The 22,846-nt window shown below is 43.2% G+C and overlaps 1 protein-coding gene across 1 annotated transcript; it reads right to left on the reverse strand.

Moving 5' to 3' along the window:
* Positions 1-6,267: 6,267 nt before the first annotated feature.
* LOC147433826 (TLC domain-containing protein At5g14285-like) lies at positions 6,268-7,309 on the reverse strand. The gene has a single exon (XM_086490442.1). It carries the CDS (start codon positions 7,256-7,258, stop codon positions 6,500-6,502), a length of 759 nt encoding a protein of 252 aa, XP_086346568.1. The 5' UTR covers positions 7,259-7,309; the 3' UTR covers positions 6,268-6,499.
* Positions 7,310-22,846: the final 15,537 nt, after the last annotated feature.

The following is a 22,846-nucleotide window of genomic DNA, read 5'->3' on the forward strand; positions in this document are numbered from 1 at the left end:
AGTGCTAGCGCTAGGTTTCCTTATATATTAGCTTGTCAAAATTGCCCTACCCAGTTTCCCAACAAAGTCACTTAATAATAATACGTGAAAAATGGCTAAAATAGGGAAATGGGTTCTATGCACTGTAAAAAGCTCCTGATGGGTACTGACTGTAATCTGATGATCATGTTGTGTGCAACCAAAGGAAATACAACTACTCTAAGTGTTTGGACATGCACAGTCTGCGAACAGATTCACAAAGGTGCCAGAACACTTCCTAAGCTAAACTGAACCCTTGTCATGAAGTAGCTTGTCCACATGCACGTAGGGTTAGATAGATGTGCACGTGACAGCTTGTCTAGGGGTCGTTCGGATGCGGATTACTCCCCATCCAAACCGGCCTCAAAGATAGCGAGATTCGTTGTTGTTGCAACATCTGTTTTCTCTCACTGACTCCATGAGTATCATCTCATGGAATGTGCAGGGATTAGGAGGGCCCCAATTTCAGTGTCAGAGAGGTCAGCTGCGTCAGAAGCTTTAGAGATGCCTTGTGGGAGGTGAGATTGACATTCTTATGCTACAGGAGCATCATCTTTGTGAGAGCCGCATTAGCCGATGTGGTCAGATTTTGCGTGGTCGCTATGAGACGTTTTGGTCAGCTGCATTTGAACCTAGAGGCATCCAGGGAGGGGTATGTATGACTATTGCGGATTCTTTGCAACAGGCCATTGTGGGGAGAGGTATTATTGTACCAGGCAGAGCTAAATGGATTACTATGCAAGTTCAGGGTTGCCTTATGGGTTTCCTGAACATTTATGCGCCCAATGTGGCAAGTGCACGGGCAGAGTTTTGGCCTCGAGTTGTGGAGTCTTTGCCGCATGCAAAGCAGTGGTGTGTTGGGGGGGACTTCACCATGTTGGAGGATCCCTCTGATCGGATTGGTGGTGGCCATGTCACAGTACACTGGGCTGAGCTGGTAGCTTGGGAGCGGTTTTGTATGACTGAGGTTTTCTGATGTTTGGCAGCACTCACGTGTTGTACGACCCCCTCACAGCCTCGTTTTCTCCTGTACTGATCGCAGAATTGGAGGAGTGAATCATTGAATCTATCTAGGATAGATCGCTTCTATGCTAGTGACCGCATTTGTGACTGGGGTGGGTCAGTTTGCATCTTGGCTGGGACATCCTTTTCGGACCATGCACCAGTGATCCTCACAGTGATAGAGTGATCCTCACAGTGACAGATAGACAAAGAAGGGCCGACATGATGCTACACATCCCAGAGAGGATCTTGCTGGACTCTGAGCTCAGAGAGCGAGCGGTGGCCCTTTGGACAGAGGGCTTGGGCACGCAGGACTCTCCTGCTGACAAAGTGGCCTCTGGACTTGCTCAGCTTAGCCGTTTCTTTCTTCAAGAGTCTACGACCCGCCTGGCTACAGCGAGAGAGGAGCAACAGCATCTTCGACGAGGCGTTGCTTCTCTGCAGAGGATGCAGGAGCAGCACCCAGACAATCCCTAGTTGGAGGAGTAGCTGCAGCAGGCTTGCCAGGAGCTTGTCAGCACAAAGGAGAGGCGTCATGAGTTTGTTTCCATCAACAGGCATCTCAGTGGACGTGGACCTAGGTGGGTGACAGAGTTACGAGGGCGTTCTTTGAGACTGTGGGACCACGGCATGCGTACGCTAGTGTCAGCCAGTTGAGGAGGCCTCTCAAGACACACTAAGCAACCATGTGACTGCCATAGGCAAATCAACATTCCACACACGAGAAACAAAAAGAACACGCAAAATTCCCACCACCGGCTAGCATGTGTCCCCCTTTCTCTCCTCTCTCGCTAGTAGCATCCCATACCTCCCTATACGAGAGTTGGGAGAGCCTGTCAGAATGGGCTATCACGGCTCCATGAGCTCTAGTGGTTTTGTGGACATCACCATGTCGTGCATAAGAGCAGGAAGGAGGCTTTGATACCAATGTTGGTCCCTTGCCGGATCCAACCTACACACATGACATGACACAAGCCAAACTCACATCTAAACACACGTAGTGAGCGGACATCAGGCTCACCTCCCAGCCATAGAGCCAATACGGGCTCATCCTCAAGCCTGGGAGCCTGCAGCCAAGCGGGCTAGCCTCTACCACACGGGCCGATGTCCCATACTATCGTACCCACACCAATATAAGTGTGCTCACAGAGCTGCCAAGGGCCAAGAGTCCAAGTGTGGTGATCACACCAGATGTCTCTCAAATGAGACTCAAGTCCTATTTATAGAACTTCATAACCAAAGGGCGATGTTCACACTCGCCGGACATAACTACAGGCATCCATCCTGATGTCTGGGACGTAACAATCAGCATCTAGCATCAGTAGCTAGCACCAAGCGTAAGCATTTTCCCTGCATGTGAACCATTTCCTAAACTACGTGTCAGCCAACTCTTAGCAGTGCATTTTATTAAAAAATAACCTTTCAACTTCCAGATTCGCATGTTGCGGCCCAACCTCAGACACCTATATAAGCAGTATCAGGCAGAGGAGCAATAGAGAGCCTCTCACAGTACCTGTAGGAGAAGTACCCAGTGTTTCTTGGCAGCCCACTAGCAATCGTCATCAGCACCATCAGCCCTTGGCGTTTTTGCATCAGCAACACCAGCTTTGATCAGCATTTCTAGCCTCATCATCGACGTCAACACCCCGTTACCACAGCAAATTGTCGGCGGTCAAATTTCAGCCCTAAGACACCTCAGCGTTTTCAGTTTTCAGCCCTCAGATCAGCCATCGTTGGCATCGGCAATAGCAAATCAGCCCATAGCCTAGTCGCATTTGCAATTCTCAGCCAGTACCCTTAGAGTTTTCAAATTTCAGCCCTTCAGCCTCGCAGTAGCTCAGACTTCCAAGCATCGTCGTTGTCATCGACGACATCGTCGTCGTCATCCTCGTCATCAATGATCAAGCATTGTACCGGACTTTGTGTAATCTACAGCAAATACCTCTCTAGCAATAGAGAGCGGGACCCTTGGAGGGGGGTTTGGGACCCCATCTGGTGTCGATCTTCTTCTCTCTCTCTCTCTCTCTCTCTCTCTCTCTCTCTCTCTCTCTCTCTCTCTCTCTCAATACTTTCACTCATAGTTTCCACTCTCCTTTGTTTTGGTCATTGCACAATCTCATATTGTAAAGGGGGACTCTCTCTCCCCTTCGTTATCAGGAACCTTGGGCACGAACTGAGCACACATCTTGAGCATACACCATCATTCACTTCCGCTGCACATTACACTAGATCTATCTAGTTCATCGTATCCAAGTCCGCACTAATCTCTTTACAGATTTCTCTGATGCACTAGAGCCATGATCACCACACAAGTGAAAAGAGAGAATGTTGCAGCCATTCATCCCATAGAAGTCCTTGAGCAAAGTACTGTCAGCCTCAGTACCTCGTCATTATGCTAAACAACATAGAAACATGACTTCCATTCACTATCATGTTGGTCTATTTACCAGGGAGTAGAGTATCACCACACTATCCATTGAGCATTATGGAATCCCTCCTTACCAGGCTTATCTAACACTTACTAGCAACTGAAAGTAGTGGACCAGGTGATAGCACTACATTCGGTAAATATACCTTCTTGGCAATGGTAACTGCCTAGATACACTAGGGAGAATCTGGATCAAATTGAGAATCCTGTTCTTCCTCGTTCGCGGGATTAAGAACCAAATTGGCTGCATGCTTCTTGGATTTCTTTGGGCAATCTTTGAAATTATGTTGTCCCACCCATCCATAGCATAAGCCTTCTTTCATGCATGAGCCTTCTTCCTTTGTTGTGGGGTCAACACAAATCGATTGAAAGCTCTCTCAGGAAGACTTTGCTTCAATCCCAGAGAGAGCCTGAACACTTGTGTTTCTTTTCCCTCTTTGCCCCGTGTCTGATTGGATTGTGCATTTGTTTGACTAGGCCTTATAAAACGAGAAAATTTGTTCAGGAGGATCTCTGGTCAAGCGCACTCTGGAGTCTGCCATCCTCTAGAGCTAAAGCAAGTTCAATTGGCCTCTTTCAATGTGTTCCATTATTCTTTTCGCACCAGAGGACGTAAAGTTTCGTTTAGCCCCAAAGCCACCTTTTGCACTTGGAACAAATGAGGTATGTGCTCAGGAACTTTAAGCACGACTTCTCTGTATTTATCTGCGTATTCTTGCACAGTTAAACTTTTCTACGAGATATAAAAACATGCATCCAAGAGCTCTACTACACTCATCAATAGGAACAAAGAGTTTTAAAATCTTTCAAAGTAGTTGGCACAAGCTTGTCTTGTTCAATTTTACGCCACCACTTATGTGCTACATCTAGCAAATTGTATGTGGTGTGTTGAAGCCTGAATTTTTGCCTCATCATCATCTAATCTATTTCACATAAACAAAAACACTGATCCCATATTGAGAGCCACTGTTCAACCACATCTGTTGAGCGGTTATTAAAGGATCCATTATACTCTGGGGGTTTTAGGTCTTTGATTTTCCATCTTGGCCCTTGTGTTTGCTTTCTTCATTTAATTTGTTTTCCCCCATCTTTTGCATTTGATCTAGCAAAGTTCTCAATGTTCCTTCAAGGAAAGCCAGCAACTCTTTGAGAGCTGTTTCTCGTGAATCATCATGATGTGTCTCTGGAGGCAACTCTGTCATCTCTGCATGTTCCATTTCAAAAGTAATTTTTTTCATCTTTCTATATACAAGCATAAAAATCAAACTGTACCACAAGATATGTACAAACTTCTTAAACTGCAAACTTTATGTACATTAAGAACATAACAACGAACTGAAAAGTATTTGTTTCATCGTGAAATATACACATGATTCACACACTGCACCTATGAGCAAGAGGAAAGAAAAGAGAGAAGTATTTGCGTATCTGGCAACTGATACAGATTGCGCGCTTGTAAATTCATACGCCCAATTCGCTTCGAGCACAGACAAGAAGAACTTCACAAGAAAATCTCGTTTTCCGGGCTGCCCACACAATGTCTTTCACAAATTTCCATGCGCTACTACACCGCCTATCTACTGCAAATTCCCACGCTTCTACTTTTTCTTTTTCTTTTTCTTTTTCTTTTTCTTGCCTTCTACCAATTCCCTCACTACTACATTTTTTAATAACTCCAACTTTGACTTACTGTTGGATTTTAGTTTTCTAACTTACTGGCTTCGTAGAAAAATTACGAAAAAGAGACATAGCATGAGAGAAAACAAACTCCACATCGTGGAAGAAACAAAACAAGTGCATTCTACGTTGCCCACAGCCTTCAACATGGCTCTCCCCTGTGAACCACCAAACGTGAGATAGTCTGGCCGCTCTTCACTTGCTCACCTCCTTCCTCTTGCTGGCTCTTGCTCTCTGTATCGATCAATGCCCGCTCAATCCAACAGGAAACGTACGATTTTTCTTGAGAGGCCTACACTCGTCCAATTCTAAAAAGAACTCAATGGCATAAGTTAAACTCGCCACCCATCCAATTTATCCCCCTTTTGAGAGCTACTTCCCTTGTTCAGATCTTGCGAGTTGATTGGCCTTTAAACATACCTTGCCCGCTCTACTATCGGAATAAGCCCCCAGCTTGGCCTTGGGAAATTAGCCCCTCACCACTTATGTCTGGTCGTGGACCTACTCGACCGGCTTGGTCGATCCTTATTTTGATTTTTAAATTATTCGTCTTTAACGTTATTTTAAATTCTCCCTCTTCTAACAATCTATGGCTAAAAAGAGCTACCAACTGCAAGAAGAAAACTGATAAAGCAGTCGCTAAAGGAACAATAGACCAAACAAAAGCATTAATTCTATGGACCTGCCTAATCTCAAGTCTTCGCCAACATTAAAATTCACGACATCCATTGTCATTCATTTTTACATGGGAGGGAGCAGCCTTTAATAGGAGGACCTGCCTAACCTCAAGTGTTTGCCAATATTAAGGTTAACGACATCCATTTTCATTCATTTTGTGTGTCCATGGTGAAACGTGTAAGCATGTGCAGATGCGCACGCAAACGAACAATGTGAATCTCAACAAGTAATAATATTGAAAGAAAAGGAAAAGTTGCACATATCTGCCAACAGATTCACGAGTGCTTGCTGATGGTGTGGAGGCCCTTTCTGGCTCTCACATGCAATTGCTCCATAATCTTACACTCCTAAGCATTGAAAACTGTAGCCATGTGATGTCATTCAAAATAAAAACGTTTGCAATCGGGCCGTAAGGAGAAAATGCTTAGTATTCTCAAGAACAAGAGCCACACAACAAAACCTGCTCATTGAAATCTGTTAATTAGCCACAGAAATTAGCTGTTGTACACCCTCAACAGGTTTTATGATCAAGTATGGAAGGAGTGACATCTTTTTGCCAGAAAATTTGAGAAATTTGTAAGCTGGACTAACCTTTGGGCACCTTAATTGATGATTGTCACCGTTGCAATGCTACACTGTTCTACTGATCCAGAAGAGCTCAAAGTGTACATGATCAATGTAATGCAGATTGTCGAATCAATCTAACCTCTTTGATTTAGCATTTGCACGAGTTATCACTCTACGAGCAGCAAAAAGCCTTGCCCACAATCTGGCCACCCAAAAGATGCTCCCAACAATAGCTAGACTTACAACAAACATCCAATAGAAGGAAAGCCACCTTGGGATAACCGAATCTGCTTGCCCGGAGAAGTAGTACACAGAGAGGTGCCATGTTAGTAGAGGCCCAAGGAAGCCTCTAACAAAAGTAAAGAAGGGAAGGAAAACCACATTGAGGTAGTTGAAAGTTTGTGTGGCGCCTGCAAGGAAAGCAAGGGTCCAGAAATTCTGCATGAAACTGGTGCACTCGGCTAGACCCAAGAGGAGCATGATGGAGAGGGCACCGTGCTTTGTATAGTAGCGGCAGGAGAGCATGTAGCTGGCACTGGCGACATGGTGGAGAATGAAGAGGGCGTCCTCTGGGATGAAGAGCGCATAGTGCAGGAGGTCGACAAGGAAGTAGGCTACGCTGAACTCGACAACAGCGTCTTGGAAGGGAGTGTTGGGCGCTTGCAGCAGCTGCTGCCATGGCTTGGATTGCAAGGATTGCTGGTGGAAGTGGAGAGCGACATCCCAGGCAGTAAGGAGAGTGACAAGTGAGCCGTGCAGCAGAGACATGAAGCAGCTTGCGGCTTCATGGCGCGCCTTCTTGCGGGCCTTCCAACCGCCCGCCCACCAGAAGAAACCCACCACGTAGATCGCGCAGAAGACGCACGCGCTCGCTGCCAACAGCACCATCTCCCTCCCAATCAGAGAGATGCTTTGTTGGCACTGTCTACTGATATAGGCATGGTGCCCATCAAATATGTTTCAGGCTTCTTTTGAGGTTTATTTAGGCTATAGTGAAAATAGCGGCACGAGGACTCTCTCTTTTTTTTTCTCTCTCTCTCTCTCTAACAACAGGCAATGCCGTAGTGACGGCCCTTGTTTTGTTTTGTATTTTGTTGTTAAGACACATATAGCTTAGGAGAGCCATATATTTAATAAGAATAACCCCATATTATTAATTTCATTTCATACTATATTAAGAGTAATAATTTCATACTAGAAGTATTTCTCGTGCCTCGATGTGTTATGTGTTAATCACACGATGGCATTTATTAAATTCAAATGATTAGAGTTAAAGAATGCAAACGATGAGCACCACCCATCATCTCCATGAATTGTTCACAAAGTGGCACTTATTAATTTCGGACATTGAGAAGTGTTAGAAAATGTAACAACATTGCCAGTAACATTGTTAGTATGATACAAGTGTGCATTTGTGTGTGTTGTTGTTTTGAAACTTATACTTATACACAAAAGAACATCATTTTAAAACAAAGCTAGCTTTAGACAAGAGACAAACAATAGCACAAAAATGACGCAATCTTTGATTTATTTTGTACATTGAAGTGAGAATGAGCACTGTCTCATAAATTTACAACAAACAGTCCATCTATACTAGGAATTTGGACAAGTAAACCTAGGCACATTAAAAAAAATGGATTTCTCGTTGTCAAGAGATCGATGGGAAGAAGCACATATTGCTCAATCAGTCCCAATAAACTCACCAATCACAGAAGCTTCTTCTTCTTTTTTAGAAAAACTTGGTTTATCACAATAATCTTGTCATAATAACTAATATCTAATTCTCCTAAATGATTTTCTCATGTTAATATGACCGTTTAATATGGGAAAGTACCAGGGGAGAAAAAGCTAGAATATTGGATAAGCTGGCAGACCGGCCACAGTAGGGATCCAAAGGAGGGAAAATAGGGATCCAAAGGGGGGGGGCATCTGCAAAAGAGCAATGTGCAAACAATGGGCTTCAAAGACCCTAAGGTTCAACCCGTTAAGACTTCCAAAATGCTAAGGTTCCAAAATTCGATGTAAAGTCCAATGGTCAAAGCTTAGGGAAATTGGATGCCTTTGAGAAGACCAAAAAAGTCTTTGCAAATCCCTAGATGGAAGGGGGAGAGCCCTTTTAGTAGGGGATGAGAGAGAAAAACACACACACACACACACACACACACATTTTAGAGGGAATAGGGGACACATGTCAGCTCCCTAACCCAGTTGCCCCCAAGATCCATTCAAATCCTATTGGATGGCCATAGAGGTGGACCAATGAGAATATGGCTAGAGTACATTTAGTTTAATTCATTTTAAAACACTTGATAAAAGAACCAATAGGAATTAAGCTCTCTAGAAGACTATTGGACGGTCTCCCAAGGGGTCCAATGAGCATTCAGCAGCCCAATGGCTTGCCTGATTCCTATTGGCCATAAGACAAAGGGGTCCCATGAGAGTTTAATTGCATTAATTAAATATTTAAAGCTCTCACAAAAGGGGAAAGGGGGACACATGTCAAAAGGCTATCACTCATGCTTCTCAATTATCATTGGCTAAGATTTGCAGGGTCCAATGGGGTGCCAGCATGAGTAAAAGCCAAGAGGGGTTGAAAGAGAGAGAGGGGGCTGATTTTGGCAAGGCATTATCACACACACACTCACACAATCTCACGTGTGAAGCAAGAAGACTCTCTCTCTCTCCTTCTCAAGCTTTAATGGAAAGCTCATCTACTCCAAGCTTGTGAGAAAGGAGGCCTACACCAACAACTCTTGGCTTTGTGATGCAAATCCAACCAAGAGCCAAGCTTCAATGCATGCTCATCTCCTCTACCATGCTAATTACTAAGCTATGCTAAGCTTTTATGAGTGATTATGTGAGGAGATATACTTCTTTCTCGTAAGAATACTCCTTCTTCCTCTCAATCTACTCTCATACCCCACTAGCTCTCACCATCTTCAAGAGGTGTGTGAGGTCTTGGGTTTGAGACCGTGAGGGAATTGATGTTGTGTTTTATAAGTGTGTGCATGGTGCTTGAAGCTTCCATCTTCATTGCACCAACAAGTTATTGAAGGAACACAAAGTAGTGTATTGTAAAATGTCTCCTTTGATGGGGGAAACCTATAATACAAAGCCTTTTGGAGGGGGGACCGGCTCCATGTAAATCCGGTCGTCAACTGTTGCCAGTAGCTTAATTTCTCTCTCTTTTGAAGTATTGTTCATGCCTATCTAACTAGGTGTTATGCTTTTTGTTGCTCTCTCCATCCAAGCACTTTTGCTATGCTCATTAGGAATCAATGCTCACTATGTTCATGTTATTTTCCGCTACACACAAGTTACTAGGCCATTACATTGGTATCAGAGCACAAGGTTTCTCTTTTCTTGCTGGAGAAGCGAGGTCCTCAAGCTAGCTATAAATGGTTGGTATTATTAATTGCAATTGAGTAAGTAGAATAGGGATTTTTCAGCCTTGCAGTGCGCATGCTTCGTGCAGATAACGGGGCCTCACCGTCGAGAGCTATGGTCTTAATATTGGAGTCCTATGGACCTTGCCTATGGCTTACCACTATTGAGCTATTAGAAGCTTGACAGGAGTCAGTACTGTTTTGGTGTTGAAAGACCCTCTCTTCTATTCCTTGCAATCAATGATATTTGAACCATGGGTACAGTAGCTTGAGTGCTTTTCTAAAGGGGTAAAGAGGAGCAACAACTAGGGCTTGAAGTGCCAAAGTACACCTAAAAAAGTTTACACCTAAAAGTCGTTAGAATAGCTGACAATAATAAAGAGAGTGAAATTAATGTTGATAGCTTTGATTTTGCTAATGAGCAGGCTACTAATGATGCCCCTATGCTTGTTAACTACCTTGTTTCTAGGCTTCAACAAGCCATGGGCAATCTATCCCTCTAAAGTGGAGTGCAACGGAAGCTTCGTGCTCATGGGATTCTCCAAACTCCCCACCATGAAGAGAGAGTACCTAGGAAGCCTCCTTGTGAGACTTCCAAAAGAGGCCTCTCTCCGATTCGGGAAGAAGAAGAGGATCCGTACGAAGGGCTCAAAAATCTACTACTTGACGATGCATCTTCTTCCCAAAGGAGAACTCAAGAGCCCCCACCATAAGAACGAGAAAGAAGTGAGTCTCCTGCCACCTCGACGGAGATGGCTCCACGAAGACGGCGGGCAAAACGCTCTCCATCACCTCTGAAACGGAGAAGACTATCGCACACTTCTCCACACCGTAATTCAAAGAGGGACGACAAAAAACAAGAGAAGAAAAAGGCGAGAAAGAGGTCACCCTCTTCTCCATCTTCTTCATCCTCTTCCTCTTATGAAGAAAGTGATGGTGCAGACAAGGAGGAACAAGGCAAGAAAAAAGGCGAGAAAGAGGTCACCCTCTTCTCCATCTTCCTCAAATTCTTCATCTCTTCTGAAGAAAGCGACAATGCAACTTTTGAACCACCAAAAAGAAAAGGCCATAGGAAATCCTATGCCGCGTGGAAGAGATCATCCAAGCTCAAGACGTTCAAAGAGGGAGGAAAGAACATCTCTTTTCTTACCTACGATGGCACCTTTGGTGCTACGGACAAAGTCTTGGCTTTCATCCAACAATTCGATGCTGCGTTTGGAGATGAGGGCTTCACAGAGTCCTCTAAGCTACGCCATGTAGCTATGCATTTTCAAAAGTCCACCAAGCAATGGTGGTGTAGCCTACAGGCAAACGGTGAAGCTCCACGAACATGGAAAGCTTTAAGAGCTTCTATCATGAAGCAATTTTTTGCTATCGATGCGAAAGACAAAGTACTCACCAAATGGCAAAGCTTGAAGCTCTCTCCTTACAAATCTATTCACAAATATGTAGACAAGTTTTGGAACTTACATCTCAAAGCCACTGTCTTCAAAAAGGCCACGCACCATATCTGCGGTCATACACCATACCATGGTGGCTTCATGAATCAATTTTCAAAGAGGGGCTAAGAGAAATTTTATGCCCACGGAGAACAAGGACCGGAACAATGAGCCTTAGGGGAAGGACAATGTCCAAAAGTCTCCTAAAGGCAATGCAACAACAACAAAGCTAAGGAGAAGGGAGTTTATAAAGGCAAAAATAAACTCTCTCCTGAAGAGCTTGAGCGTATTGTAAAGATAACCGTTGTTTCAAATGTGGCGAGCAAGGGTATGCGTACGTGCTTGTCCCCAAAAGAACACCCGCCCTGAACCTCCTAGAGCTACCGTGGTCGAAATCCAAGAAGAGGAAGCTCACCACAAAGGATCTCCTCTATGCCATGCTTGGGAAAAGGTAAGAAAACATGATTCTTTTATTCTCTTTGACCCTGGTTCTACTCACAATTACTTATATCCATAGAGTTGGCCACCAAGCTAGGCATCCAAGCCTATGAGATGGGAGATGTCCTACCCGTTGATGGTGCTTGCAAGGGAGGGGCAAGAAGCTTTAGTCACTCCCTTAATTGGGAAATTGAGGCTCCATGTCCAAAGCTATGTGGACAAAGAGGACTTCTTCGTCTTTCCTCTCAAGCATGAGGATGTAATCCTAGGGGCACCATGGTTTGATCGCATGGCTGCCAATGTTAAATTCCCTAAAAGGAAAATCTACTTTAGGTTCAGGGAAAAAGATATGTACATAGATGCCAAAGAGTTGGGTAACACCATACCCATTGTACATACGCAAGCTTTCAATAAGTCAATAAAGAGCTCTATTTCTGTGTACATGATTTTTTGTTAAAGATTCTCAAAATGAACCTAATGCTTTAGCAAAAGAAAATATAAATAATCATAAGGAATTAGAGTTATCCAATTCTCTCAAGGGATTTCAAGATGTTTTTATAGACAAACATCCCTTGTGAACTACCTCCTAAACGAGGCAATGATGACTATGCAATTGAACTTCTTCCAGGAAGTTCACCGCCTGATAAACCTCCTTATAGAGTTTCTCTAGCTCAACAAGAGGAGATTATGCGGCAAGTGCATGAGTAGTTGAGAAGGGCATGGTTAGGTCTACTAGCTCATCTCCATTTTGCTCACCCATATTATTAATGCAAAATAAAGATGGCACATATCGTATGTGTGTCGACTATAGAGCACTAAATAAGATCACTATCAAAAATAGGTTTCCCGTTCCACGGGTAGAAGACATGTTTGATCAGCTACAAGGGTCGACCTACTTCAGTAGGATTGACCTAAAAAGTGGCTACCATCAAATAAGGATAGTTCAAGACATTGTAAAGACCGCATTTTGCACTACGTTTGGTCTTTACGAATACATTGTCATGCCTTTTGGCTTGACCAATGCACCAGCCACATTCGACCGCTTGATAGAGAAGCTATTCAGGCCTCACCGAACCTTTACTGGAGTGTTCTTTGATGACATTATCATCTACTCTAATTCATTAGACGAACACAAGCAACACCTCCAGGTAATATTTCAAGTCTTACGAGAGAATAAACTTTATATTAATCGAAAGAAAAGTGAGTTTTTCTGTAATGGAATTGGCCTATTTAATTTGAGAGTAGCAGAAATTAATGAGAGTACTTTTGAGAAATGACTTTGTGAGCATAGCGGGTGAACATAATTGAAGATAGCAAAACATAATCATAGCAATTAGTTAACTTGGCATGAACAATACTTTTGCAAGAGAGAGAATTTAGAGAACATGACAACAGTTGAGGACCGGATTTATGTGGAGCCGGTCCCCCCTCCAATAGGCATTTGTATTATGATTTCTCCCATTAAGAGAGACTTGTTACAATGCAATCTTTGTGTTCCTCGTGACCTAGGTGATGCAATGAAGATGGAAAGCTTCATGCATCACAAACATAACATAAACTTGAAGAAAGCTTTAACTATCCCAAGCCTCAGTCCCAAGACCTCAAACACCTTCAAAGGTGGAGAGAGCTAGCAGGGAATGAGGGTAGGGAAGAGGAAAAAGAAACATTTCGTAGGAGAAAGAATTAGTTCCTCACTTATCATAACTCTTGTTGCTAGCATACATAATAGCATAGTAATGAAGAAGAAGGAGATGGCAAGCTTAAGCATTGAAGCATGGCTCTTGGTTGGATTTGCACTCCATATCCAAGAGTGTTGGTGTAGGCTCTCAACCTCTACTTGCTTGGAGAAGGAAGGGAGCTCTTACACTTTGCATAGCACACAATGAGAGTGTTTGTGTGTGTGTGTGGGTGAGTATACCCCCTAAGCAACTCCCTAGCTTGCTTGGGTCGACCCCCCCTTGTGGATCATGCTTGAAGCTCATTGGACCCCTCTAGGCCTAGCCAATCACAAGCAGGAGGCATTACAAGCAGCAAGGGTAGCCTTGAGACAAGTGTCCCCCTTTCCCCTTTGAGAGAGAGGGCTAGATAAATGCTAAATCATTTAATTAAATCTCCTAAATTATTATTGGACCCCTTGGGTGGCCAACCAATAGGCTTCAGGCACACCATGAGGGCAACATGAGGAGGAACTTGACAAGTGTCCCTTTTGCTTTATTTGTACCATGCATGCCTTGTGTGAGTGTGTGGGTGTTCTCTCTCATCCCCCCCTCATGTAGGGCTCGCCCCCCTCCTTGTAGGGATTGAATCTTTGACTTTTTGACACCTCAAGCCCCTCATGCATAGGCCCAGTTCCCACCACAAGCTTGGCTCATAAGCACTTTAAGCTTGGGCTGTAGGTTCTCACCTCAAGTGAAACCTTAGCATCTCAAGCATGTCAAGCACCTCAAGCATGTCAATAATTAAGCATCTCAAGCACCTCAATCATCAAGCACCTTAGTCATCGAGCATGACAAGCAGGACAAGCACCTCGAGCTGGGTCGAGTTCCTGCGCCTCAAGCTCAGCCCTAGCTTACCTAAGGTCAAAGGCCTTTTACACACATTATTGGAGGTCTTCAATGAAGCTAACCCTAAGGTCTTATGCTCCATTTGTTAGCCTTGCTCTTTGATAGACCATCTCTCATTTGGGCCCCTTTACCATTGGCCCCGTGTTGAGATAGATCTATAAGCACATGTCTATATCTTAACACTTGTTCCCGTTTATTCTCCCACATTAAGTGATCAATTTAATATGAGAAAATCATTTGGGTTGGTTAGATATTAGATATTAGATTTTATGACATTTTCTTACAAGAGATTCAGTATTTAGGTCATATTTCTCTCAAGATGGCATCGAAATGGATCCATCAAAGCTAGAGGTAATAAAAGGATGGCCTAATCCAAGGAATCTTCATGAACTAAGAAGCTTTATAGGTATGTGTGCATACTATAGACGCTTCATAGAAAAGTTCTCACAAATCGCGGGACCATTACATGACCTAACAAAGAAAAACATTAGGTATACATGGTCTACCAAGGAGAACAATGATTCGAAAATCTTAAAGAAAATCTTATCTCTCAACATGTGCTTACATTGCCGGATCTCTCAAAGCCATTTGAGGTCCAATGTGACGCTTGTGGTGATTGCCTTGGAGTTGTTTTGTTCCAAGAAGGGCATTCCATAGCCTATGAAAGTCGAAGGCTCGACTCTGTTGAGCAAGATCTAGGCATATATGAAAAGGAACTCCTCGCAGTTCTACAAGCCTTAGACTCGTGGAAGCACTATTTATTGGGGACTCCTTTCATTCTGCGGACGGATCACCAAAGCCTTAAGTACTTCATGACGCTGACCAATCTCTCCGACAAACAAATGAGGTGGGCAAATTTCCTTTCGCAATTTCATTTTCACATTGCTCACATTGTTGGCAAGCATAATCAAGTAGCCTATGCACTCTCAAGACGATCGAGAGTCAATGCGGTTTCCATAGCAACTCACAATGATCTATCTTCTATGATAGACGAGTACGTTGATCCCAATTTTAGAGATGTGATTTCAGCCCTTGCACTAGGGAAGAAAGAGGAACTATCTACTTTACAAGATGGCTATCTTGTCTATGGCAATAGACTATGCGTTACCAACTCACTACGTGAGAAAGTAATGTATGAATCTCATGCTCCTCCTTATGCGGGGCATAGAGGGATTCAGTCTACCCTAAAAGGGATTAAAACATATTTCTATTGGCCTGCCATGAAAGCAAACATACAAGAGTATGTTTCTAAATGTGTGGTATGCCAAAAGATGAAGTTTAATAGAGGGAAGCAACCTGGATTGCTTCAACCTTTGTCAATCCCTAGTTCACCATGGGAGAGCATATCTTTGGATTGCCTAAGTCTATCCATGGGAATACGGGAATATGGACGATAGTAGACAGGTTCAACAAACAAGCTCATTTTATACATGTCAAAAAGACTATCAGGCCCATCAAATGGCAACCCTCTTCATATCACAAATCTTCAAGTACCATGGCTTGCCAATGTCCATACCCTAGAATGACCAGTAATTTTTGGAAGGGTCTCTTTGAGAATTTAGGGACAACGCTAAACTTCTCTTCGGCCTATCACTCTCAAACGGATGGCCAAAGTGAAATAGCTAACCTAACAATTCTCGATCTACTAAAAGCCTACGTAACGGAAGTAGATCAAAGGTCCCAATGGGAGAAGTACTTACCCTTAGTGGAGTATGCCTACAATAGTACTGTACATACCTCCACGAGAAAGGCACCTTTTAAGGTAATTGAAGGAAGATAAAAAAGTCCCCTTCTATTTAAGGTACACGAGAAGATCTTCGCTGGAGATGAGTATAGCCGAGACCTCTATCTCTATTTCACAACAAAGGCAAAAGGTTGTTGTTGATAAGCACAGAAGAGCCCAAGCCTTTAAAGAAAATGATTGGGTCTTGCTTAAATTTCCCAAGGCTCGAGTAAGGCACACAACTGGCAAGAATCCTACGGGACACCAAAAGTACTATGCTAAGTTAGCAAAAAGGTACTATGGTCCCTTCCACATTCTTAGACCAATCAATGACATGGCCTATCAACTCAAGTTGCCCAGTCATTGGCTCATACACAATGATTTTCATGTGAGCCTACTAAAGCTTTATAAAGAAGAGCCACCTCAAGAACCAACTATTGAAGACCCACCGGAGATCGAGGACCAAGAAGAGGTACTGCAGCCCGAGTCCATTCTCCGACATGAAGACAAGGTATTGAGAGGCGATAAGATTATCCGACGGTATCTTATTAAGTTTAAGAACTATCCTTTTGAAGATGCTAGATGGATGCAAGGCATACAATTAAAGGATAATCTAAACCTTGTCAATGCTTACAATGCTTCCCTAGAGTAAGCAAATGTATATATGTTTAAAATGAAAAAAGTTTTTGTCTTATTAGACTTTTTTTTTAATAAATTGTGCACAAATGTTAAGTAGTATGCATGCTTAGAATCAAGTTTGTGAAGACGACGTCTTCCAAACACCAAGTAGAGCTTGTCACTCTACTATGGAAGATTGATAGGACTAATGCGCAGACATGCTTATGACAGCTTAGGCTCTCAAGCGCAAAACGGATTAGTCATCCATTATGGAATGATGTCGTAGGGTAAGATAGCGATCCTCTACTCGCTCGAAAGAAGACTAATGAATAGGCTTTATCTTCTCTACCCCATAGTCGAGGACGACTATGATTTCAAGAGAGAGGTAATGGCATAATAACTAATATCTAATTCTCCTAAATGATTTTTTCATGTTAAACTGATCATTTAATATGGGAAAGTACCAGGGGAGAAAAAGCTAGAATATTGGTTAAGCTAGCAGACCGACCACAGTAGGAATCCAAAGGAGGGAAAATAGGGATCCAAAGGGGGGGCATCTGCAAAAGAGCAATGTGCAAACAATGGGCTTCAAAGACCCTAAGGTTCAGCCCATTAAGACTTCCAAAATGCTAAGGTTCCAACATTCAATGTAAAGTCCAATGGTCAAAGCTTAAGGAAATTGGATGCCTTTGAGAAGACCAAAAAAGTCTTTGCAAATCCCTAGATGGGAGGGGGCGAGCCCTTTTAGTAGAGGATGAGAGAGAAACACACACACACACACACGCACGCACTCTTGCAAGCCCTTTACACAAAGGGAATAGGGGACACATGTCAGCTCCCTAACCCAGTTGCCCCCAAGATGCATTCAAATCCTATTGGATGGCAATAGAGGTGGACCAATGAGAATTAGGCTAGAGTACATTTAGTTTAATTCATTTTAAAACACTTGATAAAAGAACCAATGGGAATTAAGCTCTCTAGAAGACTATCGGACAGTCTTTCAAGGGGTCCAATGAGCATTCAACAACCCAATGGCTTGCCTGATTCCTATTGGCCAGAAGACAAAGGGGTCCAATGAGAGTTTAATTGCATTAATTAAATATTTAAAGCTCTCACAAAAGGGGAAAGGGGGACACATGTCAAAAGGCTATCACTCATGCTTCTCAATTATCATTGGCTAAGATTTGCAGGGTCCAATGGGGTGCCAGCATGAGTAAAAGCCAAGAGGGGTTGAAAGAGAGAGAGAGGGGGCTGATTTTGGCAAGGAATTATCACACACACACTCACACAATCTCATGTGTGAAGCAAGAAGACTCTCTCTCTCCTTCTCAAGCTTTAATGGAAAGCTCATCATCTACTCCAAGCTTGTGAGAAGGGAGGCCTACCACCAACAACTCTTGGCTTTGTGATGCAAATCCAACCAAGAGCCAAGCTTCAATGCATGCTCATCTCCTCTACCATGCTAATTACTAAGCTATGCTGAGCTTTTATGAGTGATTATGTGAATAGATATACTTCTTTATCGTAAGAATACTCCTTCTTCCTCTCAATCTACTCTCATACCCCGCTAGCTCTCACCATCTTAAAAGGTGTGTGAGGTCCCGCGTCTGAGACCGTGAGGGAATTGATGTTGTGTTTTATAAGGGTGTTCATGGTGCTTGAAGCTTCTATCTTCATTGCACCAGCAAGTTATTGAAGGAACACAAAGTATTGTATTGTAAAATGTCTCCTTTGATGGGGGAAACCTATAATACAACGCCTTTTGGAGGGGGGACCGGCTCCATGTAAATCCGGTCCTCAACTGTTGTCAATAGCTTAATTTCTCTCTCTTTTGAAGTATTGTTCATGCCTATCTAACTAGGTGTTATGCTTTTTTTTGCTCTCTCCATCCAAGAACTCTTGCTAGGCTCATTAGGAATTATTCTAAGGACATGCTCACTATGTTCATGTTAATTTCCACTACACACAATTCACTAGGCCATTAAATGCTACAAATCTAGTGATCGGCAAATAAAAAATGCTATCAAAACATCATTAATGTGGGATTGTATTTGGCATAATCACTTAAGTGTTAAATAACTTCAATGGCAGTACCTCAATACCGACAGAAAACTAGAAACCCAACATAGTTTAAGGGTGTGTTCCTATTATCAAAAAAAAATATTTGCAGCAGTTTGTTCATAAATAAAAAACTAGTCGATTGTATTTAACAGAGGTATGGCACCACCCTGAGATGGATGGCTTTTTTCAACCATCTCCATTTTGTGGAGCTTTAGGAAGGAAAACCATGCAAAAACAACAACACAACAGTAGTGAAGAACGCACAACACTCTCTTAACTAACTTTCCAAAACACACTTAGAGCACATGCCAAGGCTAAGTGAGAGGAAGAGCTTCCCTCACCTTGAATAGAGGACCCTATAGTGGACAGAGACCCTCGGAGATCCTGCTTACAAGATCGGCACAGAGACCAAGTGGATTGGCAGCACCATACTCCTATTATTCCACCATAAGTTTATGACAATGGCGCAAGAGTAAGGGTGAGAGAGCGCAAGCGAGAGAGAGGAGGAGGAGACAGGGGTTGCAGTTAAGCATCGAGCACGAAAGAGATGATCAATATTACGCTCGAGAGGAGAACCTCCATTAAAAGGGCATGTACTGGAATGGACAAGGGTAATTAACCCTTTGGAACAAAATAATAGGGATGGTTCACCAAGTAATAAAATGAGAAAATTTCCTTGGTATTTTTAGGGTAGACTTCCACCAGAGACTAGCCTAGAGGGTTATGTCAAAGCCATAAAGGTTCTATTTTTTTTTATATGATAGATTTTTAAGCAACAAGTAAGAGTGTTTAGGAGTGAGATCAATACTAATAGTAGCTAGATTATACAAAAGTGTTTGTAGGCTAGTTCACTCGGAAGTGAGCTACCCTCACCAATCTATTTAAGGCCACTAGGAAAAACATGAACCCCAAAAGGGCCCTTTAGCTTAAGGGGTGATTAAGCATGGACCAATAGGAAGAGGGTGGTGGCCACAGCTATACCCTCTCAAAAGGTAGGGTAGTAGGGGGCCTATTTGTTCCCCTCGTTATAGCTTTGTCCCCTAGAAAGAGAGAGAAGGGGGAATTGGGGGGGGGGGGGGGGGGGCTTTCCCTCCATTCTCATGGGCGTCCATAAAGTAACACTAAAATTTCAAAAAAAAACTCTAAATCTCACTTTTCACTCTCCAAACGCTCTCCTAACCAAATACATGGTCAAAAAACTATTTTCTTTGACCAAAATCTGTATTTCTCAACAGTACCCTCTATTCTACCTCTTCTCTCTCCCCTTCTTCCCCTCCCTCCAAGCTTTCCATAGTTGCTGCACATAAGGAAGCTTTCCATAGCTGCACCACTTGTCTCCCCCTTTCATCCACACAATCTCTTAGAACTACTTCTTCTCCCCTTGCTCCCCATAGGAGAAGATGCTTTTTGATATTTTCTCCTCATTAAAATTTGGGAAGGCTTCCATATCAGTAGGGCTCAGTTGGTGCTGCCTCGTGCATGTTTCTGTACACTTGTTCAAGACATTGCCATTCAATGTCACACCCACTATGTTTTGTAGCAAGAATGTTATGTATGAAGCACTAAAATTGGCATTTGGAGATAATTGGGGAATGGTTGAGAGAGTGCACCAAGGAGATAAATACAAGTGTAATGTGGAGGCTTTAGGTATCGGGATACAATATTTGAAAGTACGCACTATTTTGTACCCACGTTTCCACTATGAACGTTGGATGTGTAAGAGTGGAAAGTGGATACCCTTATAATCCAGTGTTGTTGATTTTGTCATGCCCATTACTTTGTCAAATGGTGTTCCTGAGATTGTGCAAGTTAGTGAACACTGGACTCTCACCAACATACGAGAACACTCGATTATCTTGGGGTACGAAGATATCAAAGATGCTTACTTTCGTCTCGATCGGCAAAAGGTCATTTCATTTTTTATGTTGTCTACATGTGCCAATTTAATCTCGTGCCTTGTGGACACAATCATTTTGGCCAATATTGCCATATTCTGGAAAATGCAGAGCAATTATTTTACCTAACGGACAATTTCAAGCCAGTCGGCAATTTTTTTAGCCTTGGTTGCCATCATCTAAGCTATGCCTGCCATCTGGAGAACCTTTTGTACAATTCATTATCGTCTCACCTTCAACCAGTTAACAAAATAAATGTAGACAAATATAGACATTAAATGTGGACATTAAGTTTACATAGAGAGACAAAAAGAGACGCAATTGTATTTTTCACAAAGTGCAAATACATTGAGTTCCGAAGAAAACTTGAATCTAGTATAAGGGTTCCAAAGCAAACTTGATTCCAATATAGCAGTTAGTTATAAAAAGAGGTTTTGACGTCATAGGGTATCACTAATGCCTTAGGCGGCGTGCAAGTTGCATGTCCTTGGCCATGATTATTACACGCTTGGCATGGACAACACATAAGAACGCGTCCTCAAAGAGACTGGCCAAATAAGCCTCTGCGGCCTCCTCAATTGATTCGAGGGCAACTGCAGACATCCGAAGCTCTATGTTGTAGCTTTGTAGCACTTCCTTATATGTCCGTGCGAATGGTGCTTTCTTGATAAGCAGGTCCGCTCTCCTTTTGGTAATGCCGGATTTCGACAAACGTTCGACAGAACCGTTGTGCTCTTTGAGGTCGGTGTTGTGGGGGCCTCTGAGCTCCTTGTGGCCATGCTCTTTGTGGCTTCCTGTAGAGTTTTGACTTGCAGCGATGCTTGGGAGGTGGCTCGTGGGCATCTTCATCTGGATCATAATCTTCATCATCACTGCTTTGTTGATCATTGTTGGGTTGATCAGAAGGCATGGCACCCATTCCCCTGGGTAGTGACTTGCCGGCCACAGTTTGGCGACCTGGGCCAGATTCACTAGGATGTCCTCTCCTTCCCATGGCAGACGCTCAATGGGCGTGTCTATCTTTGTGCGTTCCGGGTTAGCTAGCTCTTCTGGTTGCCGATTTGCACGCATCTTCTGCCTTCTAAGCACCTCATTGGTCTTTGGATTCTTCTTCGTAGTCTGCTTTGTCCTTGCCATCTAGAAAGTGCGTTTGGGGGGCTTCTTAGAGCTTGCGGTGTTCGGTGAGGGAGGGAGTATTATGCGTTTGTGAAGGGGGGTTTTCCCCTTTTTATATAGGGTGGTTATATAAGGGTGGATTCACATGGTGGAAAAGAGCCGCCAAAAGCACGAGAAAATAATCTTTTGAATTACAAAACCACATGACATTAGAGAACTATTCAAACACACAGAGCGAAATGTCTTGTTGTAAAATTGCGTAAACAATCAAACATTGAAAACACTTGATCCAAAAAGAAGAGGGTTGTGGCACAAGAAAATATGTTCTAATGCTCATATTACGGGGATAACATGTGCATCCAAGTGCAATGGATTTTCCATTATCATGAGATCCTAAATACATCTACTACCTCCTAGCCCAAACTTTTCCACCCTAGTCCTTGATGCTCGCCACACTGCATGCCGTGTTAGACATTGTGAGGATCTCCAGCGCTCTGAGGAACGAACATGGGCCAACGACGGGCTTCTTTTGCCAAGTGCGATGACCTTGCATGTTCAATTGACACTTTGCATCCAAAGGTGGTACGGTAAATCCAGTTGAACATTTCCTGAAGATAGCATGAGTGCACTAAACCCCCTCCATGCCTTGTATTCTTGAAGTAGACACCCTAGCAGGATAGTGTGACTTCTCCATACCTTGCGTGCTCCAAAGATCCAATGAACCATACATGTTCATAAAGTATGCATCATGGGCATAGAGGATGTGCTGCCCATAAATCCACAACACATTGATGATCAAAACTAAAGCATAGTATAGACCAAGTCGGAATAGCAACCACTCACCCTATAGTGTGTAATGTTTGCTTCACCCCATGCAGTGACGACCGCCTTTGTGAACTCCACCACCAAATTTTGGAATTCTCGTCGTTGCTCACTGGTTGTGCTTGCAAGTTGTAGTATCTTCATCATCTTGTCAAATACCGCTCAAACATGTTGTCGGCTAAGCACAACACTTGCATTGCTATCATTTTCCGTTGTATACTTGCAAAGATCCTTCCACAACTCCCATCCACCTTCAAATGTTGATGTTCCGATAGTAGCACTACTTTCCTTGGACAAAACCCTCTTCAAGAAGTGCCTTGCCTTTATTCCACTCATGGACACTAGTTGGCCACTTCCTGAGCGCTTGCATTGTTCTTCTGCACAACAATGGAGGTGTTGGTTGCATGACAACCT

This window comes from Adiantum capillus-veneris, chromosome 19, assembly GCF_014529385.1.
Source record: "Adiantum capillus-veneris isolate H3 chromosome 19, ASM1452938v2, whole genome shotgun sequence".
In the NCBI taxonomy this organism is placed as follows: domain Eukaryota; kingdom Viridiplantae; phylum Streptophyta; class Polypodiopsida; order Polypodiales; family Pteridaceae; genus Adiantum; species Adiantum capillus-veneris.